This window comes from Nestor notabilis, unplaced genomic scaffold (genome assembly GCF_000696875.1).
Source record: "Nestor notabilis isolate BGI_N333 unplaced genomic scaffold, ASM69687v1 scaffold2404, whole genome shotgun sequence".
Taxonomy (NCBI): domain Eukaryota; kingdom Metazoa; phylum Chordata; class Aves; order Psittaciformes; family Psittacidae; genus Nestor; species Nestor notabilis.
Genome location: NW_009926728.1, coordinates 60,157 through 68,421, shown reverse-complemented (window position 1 = coordinate 68,421; position 8,265 = coordinate 60,157). Strand labels below are relative to the sequence as shown.

Below are 8,265 nucleotides of genomic sequence, written 5' to 3'. Positions count from 1 at the left end.
CCTCCCCAGCCTCTGCTCCATCCCCTGCAGTCGCTGCCCAGATCAACGCAGCCTTCATCTTCCTTTCCCTGGGGACGCTGTCGGCAGCCCCCCTCCTGGGCAGAGGTGCTGCCGTGGCGCGGGAGCCGGTGGTGTTCAGAGGAAGGTCCCTGCTCTCCACTCAGGTGCCAGAGGTGAGCTGGGTGAGGGGGGGAGAAGACAAAGCGTCTGGTGGGGTGGGCGCATCCTGCTGGACCTGGGCACCCCGCTTGGTGCTGGGTGGGAGCTGAGGGGCAGGGGTTGGCCGTGGTGGGCACAGCTCGGACCACGGGGCTGCTCAGTGCCCCCTGTGCCCTGCAGCCTTTCACCAGCAGCGAGATCATCGGCTTCGCCATCGGCTCCGTCTCCTCCCTGCTGTACCTGTGCTCCCGGGTGCCCCAGATCTACACGAATGTAAGTGCTAGGACAGGCCCTGAGGTTTCGGATGGAGATGGTGGTGGGATCACCTTTCTCCTCTCTGCTCACAGGTCCCACCTCTGATCACTTCATAAGGGACTATTTTTCTGTATTTCTGCTCCAAAACCTGATTCATTTTTCTCCCTTCCCTTTAACATAATAATATTTTCAGGGTGGGGCTTTCATTTTGTCTTAATTTATAAGCAAAGGGGGAACTCAAAGGCTCTTAGCATTGAGTCACCGCCTTTTTTTTCTTCTCTTTTTTGGGGAGGAGGGTGATTAATACCACTTCCACGTGAGATTTCAGAGAGCTGCACCCACACTTGTCTCTCTGGCCTCTCTTCTTCCAGTACAAGAGGAAATCCACCATCGGGATCTCCTACTCCCTCTTTGCCCTGGTGATGCTGGGGAACTCGCTCTACGGCCTCAGTGTCCTCCTGAAGAACCCTGAGCCAGGGCAAAGTGAAGGTGACTACGTCCTGCACCACCTCCCCTGGCTGGTGGGCAGCCTGGGCGTCCTTTCCCTCGACGTGGTCGTATCCTTTCCCTGCCAGTGCTTCCCTCCTGGATCCTGTCCCCTCCTGGGGCAGGCAGCAGCGGGAGGGTTGGTGTCCCTCTGTGGTTGCTGTGAGCTGTGCTCGCTCACCCATATGCCAGTGAGTAATTGTGGTGGTGCAACAGCTGAATGCTTCAGTCCCTTGTGTGCACATCTCCTGGCACAAGCAGCCTTTGTTCAGGTGATGAGACCCAACGCATCCGTAGATCCACCCTTGCTTGTGGGAAGAGCCTGAACTTCCCTTCAGATCTCCTTCCAGTTCCTTGCCTATCGGAGAGGAAAACCTGGTACCCGTGAAGAGAGGGGTGCTCTTCTGGGTGAGCCCGGGGACAGCCTGGAGAGCTGACAGAGGGACCTGCCCCGCGGGGACAAGAGGAGGATGCAGACACAAAAGCTGACCTCAACGCTGGGCAAACCAGCTCCTCCACCCTGGCAGCTCTTGGGAGAAGAGGACTTGAGCCTGACATGTTGTGCTGCTAAAGCACAGGGTGGCAGAGGGTACTGCTGAGGGACCTCGTGCCTCTGATACCAGTGATGCTATTGGGATGAACAGGGAATAACTTAATACCTCAAAAGGTTGCTCTTTGTAGCTCTTACAGCTGAGCCCAGTCACTTCTCTTCATCTGTTGCCTCTCGGGTGATCTGGAGCTCCCTCAGTGCCATCAGACATGACAAGAGCTTGATGGGCTGCGGGTACCTCAAAAGGTTGCTCTTTGTAGCTCTTACAGCTGAGCCCAGTCACTTCTCTTCATCTGTTGCCTCTCTGGGGTGATCTGGAGCTCCCTCAGTGCCATCAAACATGACAAGAGCTTGATGGGCTGTGGGGAGGGGAGGGAGATGAGCGACCCACCACAACCATGAGCACCAGTTACCTCTGTGGGCCTCGTGTCTCCACCACTGACTCTTTCTAGAAGATGCCTCTGTGGCTGGACCCAGTTCAGAGGGAGCAGCATAACCAAAGTGTTCCACTCCACACAAACCTGTTGTAATTAGCACGGCTCAATCTATAAAACAAGTCCTTGCCCATGAGTCTCCTCTGGTTTTCCTTGGCCAGCTCATCTCGCAGCTCCTGCCTCTCTCTCACTGTGTCTCATAGTCCCCATTGCTCCGAGTTGTCGGTTTAGTTGTGTGGGCTTCTTGGGGAAGTTGCTCCATTGCTCTGTGGGAGCTGTGGAGGTGGTTACCAAGGCTGATGCTGCCTCTGCTTTTCGGTTCTTACTCTCTTGCTGATGGATTTGTCCCCCTCCCAGGGCCCTGCTCACCAGCACGGTGGCTTCTTAACTGCAGAAGGAAGGAGCAGCTTGGGAAAAGCTGTGTCCCCATGTGCTGAGCTCTGTCTGCTGGGGAGGAGCAGCTCCATCTCACTGGGCAAGCAAGAGGAGAACCAGCCAACGCTGGTAGCCCCTTCAAGAAAAACTATCACAACTTCTTTTACAGGGGCCTGTAGGGACAGGCCAAGGGGAATGGCTTTAACCTGCCAGAGGGGAGACTGAGATGAGCTCTTGGGCAGAAGCTCTTCCCTGTGAGGGTGCTGAGGCACTGGCACAGGGTGCCCAGAGAAGCTGTGGCTGCCCCATCCCTGGCAGTGTTCAAGGCCAGGTTGGACACAGGGGCTTGGAGCAACCTGCTCTAGTGGAAGGTGTCCCTGCCCGTGGTGGGGGTGGGGCTGGAAAAGCTTTAAGGTCCCTTCAGCACAAACCATTCCATGATTCTGTGAACTTGTCCTTTGCAAACCAAGAACTTTCCCCTCCCTGCGGTCACCATTACCTCTAATTTTGCTCCCCTTTTCTCCACTTCCCCACTACCCAGCACTTCCCTGTCCCCGTTCAGCTTTAGCTCTGTCATCATCCGCTTCCAGTGCCCCAGCCAGTCCCGTGACACTCGTCCTTCCCGGGGCAGTCGCTTCCTCCCTGCTTCACCCTCGCACGGAGGCAGCTGAGCCACAGCTCTGGGACCCCACAGCACAGCCTGGGCCAAGTGTGCAATGTCAAACTGCGCCAGCAAGTTAATGCAGACACAAACTGTGCCCATCGTTGGAGCTGCCCCATTTGGGTTTGGAAAGAAAAAGTATTTTTCAGCCTCTTTGAGCCCCTTCAACAAAGTGGGTGGGTTTTTCACAGCATTAGTTCCTGATTCTCCCCCTCCAGGCTCACTGAAGCTGCTCAGCTCCTCCCCATCCCTGAGCCAGCAACATTTCCTCTGCTGTCCCTCCCTAGGAATTGCAGCAGAACAGCCTGCACCCAGCACTAACCCAAACCGGGAGCAGCTTCCAAGCAAGGTAGAGAGCACAGCTTCTTTAGACCTCAATTCCTGCTCATCACAAAGACCCTGGGGCTTGGCTTTATCTAAGGAGGGATTTTAGCCTCAGCCAGCCCTGAAATGCCAGGGAGGGCCCGGCTGAAACGAAGAGGCCACATCTCTGCCACTCACAACACTAAGTAACAGCCCTGCACTGATTCACTGAGGCCTCTCCCAATGCTGGACAAAGAAGTTCCAACCTAAGAGGTAAATGTGTATGTATCTAAACCCCGCAGTTTGTTCCCAGAGGTGTATCCAAAGCACAGGTTAAGGACAAAGCTGATTTACTGTTTCTTTCCCTCAGGCTGGGGAAGATGGCACGAGGTGAGTGGCTGGGGGGGGCGGGTGGGGGGTGCGTGCGGGAGGGGAGCCAATGCAGCCATCGGGGTAGTGGTGAGTGGAAACTGGGGTCACAAAGAGCCTCTGGCTGAGGTTCCCCGGAGAGCTGGAACTGAAGGTTCTGCAGAGGGAAGTGTTACACCAGAGAAGGGACAAAGCAGGAAGAGCTGGTCCCACAGTGGTGAACTGCTGCCAGAGCCGGGGGTCAGTGCACAAACCAGCAGCTTATGGGCTTGGAGAAGAGGGATAATGCCCCATCCCTGGCAGCGCCAGGCTGGACAGGGCTTGGAGCAGCCTGACCTGTGCGAGCTGTGCTCCAGACCAGAGGCTCCTGAGAGAACACTCCGTAATGACCTGCAGATGTGGGGATGTGGAACGGGTCACACTGGAAAGCAACATTAGAGCATGTTAATCAGCAGCAACGCCACGTCTGGATCTGGTTCACCCAGAGGCTAATTCCACTGCTCCACCCCGGTGGGTATCTGCTTCCTCGGGTTCACCAGGACCACTTGTAACCACAGCAGATAGGAGCTGGGCAGGGGCCCACCAAGTGCTTAAGGAGGGGGCTCTACACGAGGCTCACAAAGGACACAAGGACCCACCTGAGGAGCTTCTGGGTGAGCACCAGTGGCTGGAACCACCCACCTCAAGCTGCCAAGTTAGCTGGGATGCTCTGGCACACGCGATCCCCCCCAGCCATTGCGAACAGACCCAGCAAAGCTGGACTAATCCTCCTCTAAATCCACCCGTCCCATGTTTGCTGGATGGTGGAAGTGCCAATCCCAGCCACGGGATGCTGACATCCCAGTGCCAGCATCCCAAATGGGCATCAGGCCCATGGGCGACGCAGCTACACCACACTCCGTGTGCGAGGAGCGGGACATCCCACCCTCTCTGTAACAAACAAGCTTCAGCTCAGCTGGAGATGAGCAAAAAAGTGCAAAAAAAGGGGGGAAAAAGCCACTTTCCCACTTTCCGTGGCCAGATAAGGCAGAGGCTGTTGGATTACTGACTTCTGCCATTGTTTTCAAGCAACATCCACCTACCTCAGCCCCAGCGATGGCTTCAGGTGCTGCAGAAGAGAGCGTTGCCAGCACAACCCCCAAGTAACCCTGTAAGGAAGGGAAGAGAAATAAGAAGGACACCACTGGCACACACACTGCTTCCTGGGAGGTTTTTTATTGTCATTTTAGTCTTTTTTTTCTCTTTTTTTCTGTTTTTTTTTGTATGGAGGCTCAAGTCTCAGATGTAGATTCAATTTAAGCTTTACAAAAAAGAAAAAAACCAAACCCAAAATCAAACCAAAAAGAAAACCCTTTTTGCATTCCATAAAAATTGACAGAAAAGCGCCTCGGAACCAGGCTCTGGAAGAGCAGAACTTTCAGCAGGTCTCCTCATCAACATCTCCTTGCAACTGGTTTACTCAGTATAGTACAAGCCCGAGGAACACCCTCTCTCCCCTCCCTCCCACCAGCCATTCCCTGTGCCCAGCCCCAGACATACGTGGAATAGATTTATTAGTCTTTTTTTCTTTTTTCCAGTTCTTCTTCTTTCACACACCACAGTATTTAATAAATTCTTGTTTTACATTTTTTACACCAATGTAACAAAAGGCAGGAGGAGGGGGAAGGAGAAGACAAACAATGATCCGTGGTTATGCGTATAGATGGGGAGGGGGGTGGAAGAGGAGAAGGGGGAAAAAAAATACATGGACTTCTACAGACATAGCCTAAAGTCTCACGAGTAAGATGTGGTGCAAAGTAGGCCTCAGAGACTGAAAAAGTTTGTACAGCTTTATTCATGGGGAGGAGATGGCGTTGCATGGGTAGTACTGAATGCAAATCGTGACGTGACGGAACAGAAAAGGGCAAAGGGGAGGGATGAGTTCTCTAAGAAAGGAATCTAACGAGTGCATGGCATGTCTTGTTAGCATGGAGAGGACTTTAACTCTGCTGCTTTCTCTTCAAAGCCTCCACCAGGTCGTTTTTAAGAGCTTCTTGTTTTGATTTGTCTGCAAAAGTCTGCACAGACCTGCGGGGAAGAAGGAGACGTGAGTCAGAGGCGAGAGGAGGTGGTTCGAGGGGCTCCTGGCACGTGGGGCAGGAGGAAGGAGAAGCACCTCAACCCTGGCCCAGCAGACACCGAGCTCAGCTCGCCTGGTTTAACACAGAAAGCAGAAGGCAAAGTGAACACTCCAGGGAGAATATCAAAGCAAACTTCACTCCAGCAAGGATGGCACCAAGAGACACGTGCTGCCCCAGCGGTTCCGCTCAGCCTCCAGCTGCTGGAGGGAGATTCCCAGGTTTGGTTTATGTTAGAGCTTGGAAAGCCCATGTCCCACCAGCGAAGGGTGTTAGCGCTCCTGCTCTCCAAAGGACCGTGATGGGAAGGCAGAGAAAATCCAGCCTCTCCCCAGGAAGAGGAGAAGGGCTGGGGCAGCTCCTGAGCCCTTTGCAGACTGTTCACCCAGGGTCCAGCAGCCGCAGCAAAACCTCCCTCCGGTGGCTTCACCAGGAAGGGGGAAAAGCAGCCGGATTCCTGTTCCCAAATTGGCTTTTCCAGTTTGTACCTTACCTACAGGCACTGGGGAATCAAATCAGCTGAAGGAGAACACAGAATCTGTCAGCAAGACTGTTGCAGGGGTTCCCTTTTGCTACAAGTTTGGTTGTGGAAGAAAAATGACATCTTTTAGGAGTCATCTTGGCTCATTGCCCTGGAAGAGTTGCGGAGGAACCTCTGTTTGCAATGGGACAGGAAGAAATTCCCACTTTTCAAAAGCCCTCTTCAGTATGATCATTGACAGACTAATAATACTGGACACCTTTCAGGAGCTGCTCCCACAGAAGTGGTCAGAGTTTGGTAGGATTTCTCCCCACACAAACCCAATTTCACACCCTTTCCAGGACTCAAAACTACCTTATTTCCCTGGATGCTGCTCCTGTAAACAAGACTGCTCTTTGTGGCAGTTGTTTTCCTAACAGTTTTTAACACTATTTCCATTCTCTTGTCTCTGGAGACTTCCACTGCTTTAATAAGAATATATACATTTGCTATTTGCATTTGTCACAGGCTGAAGAAGTGGTTCTTGGCCATTATCAACAAATAGAGCATTTTTCCCTTCATCAGCTTAACGTGTTTAAGACATCTGCAACTCGTTATGGAGTGGAAGGTTAAACTGGCTCAGAGTTAGTCACTGCTGGACATTCAGAGCTCCAGAGCAAATGTGAGCACAGGAACAAAGCCCTTCAGAGGCTGTGCAGAGCATGAAGCAGAGACTCAAAATGCTTCAGTAGAGCTTGACCAGGATGGAATTCCAAGCTCCAAGGGATTCAAGATGCACCAGGCAAACAGGGATGTGCTCGTGGCGTGAGCTCACGTTTACTCGGGAGTCATGGGGAGTAACACTCAGTTTTTGGGTTTTTTTCCCCCCAAAACTGTGAGAATTCCAAGATTTTGCTCCTTCCTACAGGGAGGATGTTCAGATTACCAGGAGTTTCTTCACTGTAACAAGGGACAGAGTCCCGGGGCTTCTGGATCGAATCACTCCAAGCTAACGCCACTTTGGGGACGTGACCACATGCTCCTTCCTTGCTCCCAAGCTAAGAGTGCCAAGTGGTAAATCCTGCCACATCCCAGAGCGTGACATTCCAAACGTCACTCCAAGTGGAGCAACATCTAACATCAAAAATCACAGCATTTAGTTGGCTGTATTAGGAAACAACCCTTGGGTGAAGCACGGCTCAGACGTCGTTGCCCAGTCTGCGGGAGTTAGGGGTTAGTTCTGGTCTGGGTTATCATGCACAGGTCTTGGCTGGTGAGTCCTGGTTTAGTGCTGGTTGTCACCGCACAGGCAGGGGGTACCTGGAGTGCTTTAGTTATCAGGCTGGATGTAGATCTGGCGCTGGGTCAACACTTGAGAAAGCTCCCTCTGCAACTGCTTATACTTTTGGTTGTCGGGGATAGCATCAATAGATCTACAGAGAGCAGTTCAGAAACGAGGGAGGTAAACAGGGAAAAGAACAGTCAGAAGAACTCAGTAACACAGAGCTGCTATTCTGGAAACCACCAGAGCACACTCGGGAGGAAGGAGTGGAAATACAAAGGTTAGAAGGAAGAGGGAAAAGGCAAGAGGAAGAGGCAGATGCTGTGTGTGTTACCAGTGCTGAGCTGATCATCCCACCGCTGCACAGAGTGCCATGACTCAAACTGAGCAAGGGGGAGACACAGGAAAGAGACTCAATTACAAAGCTTCTGGCAACATTCACAAGGAAAAGGACTCTATTTCATATTTCATGTTAATAAATGCTTCCTGGCGAACCCCCTGCACACCACAAATGAAAACAGAGGCCTGTTATGAAAGCTGGGCTTGGAGGAAAACCCCAGCCCAGCTGCTCTCTCATCTCCCCTGCCCATGCTGCTGCAGAGCCAGCACATATTTAATCAGCACCATTATTCCACCTTCTCCCACATTTCAGGACGTGAGAGAAGAGCAGCACACGGAGGGTTAATTCTCCATTACCACACTGTGCTTGGAGGTGTAGCTGCAGTTTAAAACCAAACCATTTGACATCACTTTCCTCTATGAGCACAACCACCAGCTTGGGATTTCCTGACCAGAAATGGGCAGGGGTTGACAA

The 8,265-nt window shown here is 52.5% G+C and overlaps 2 protein-coding genes across 2 annotated transcripts in view; one reads left to right on the top strand and one right to left on the bottom strand.

The window, feature by feature from the left end:
- PQLC2 (PQ loop repeat containing 2) overlaps positions 1 to 1,337 on the top strand; it is a 3,916-nt gene extending 2,579 nt beyond the window's left edge. The window contains exons 4-7 of the mRNA XM_010013685.1: positions 31 to 182; positions 340 to 432; positions 786 to 971; positions 1,239 to 1,337. Of these exons, the coding sequence (XP_010011987.1) occupies positions 31 to 182; positions 340 to 432; positions 786 to 971; positions 1,239 to 1,337 (530 nt within the window). The remainder of the gene's footprint in view (positions 1 to 30; positions 183 to 339; positions 433 to 785; positions 972 to 1,238) is intronic.
- Positions 1,338 to 5,402: 4,065 nt separating this feature from the next.
- The window catches only part of CAPZB (capping protein (actin filament) muscle Z-line, beta), a 43,916-nt gene continuing 41,053 nt past the window's right edge, over positions 5,403 to 8,265 (bottom strand). The window contains exon 8 of the mRNA XM_010013683.1: positions 5,403 to 5,659. Coding sequence (XP_010011985.1) covers positions 5,572 to 5,659 — 88 coding nt within the window. The 3' untranslated portion in view covers positions 5,403 to 5,571. The remainder of the gene's footprint in view (positions 5,660 to 8,265) is intronic.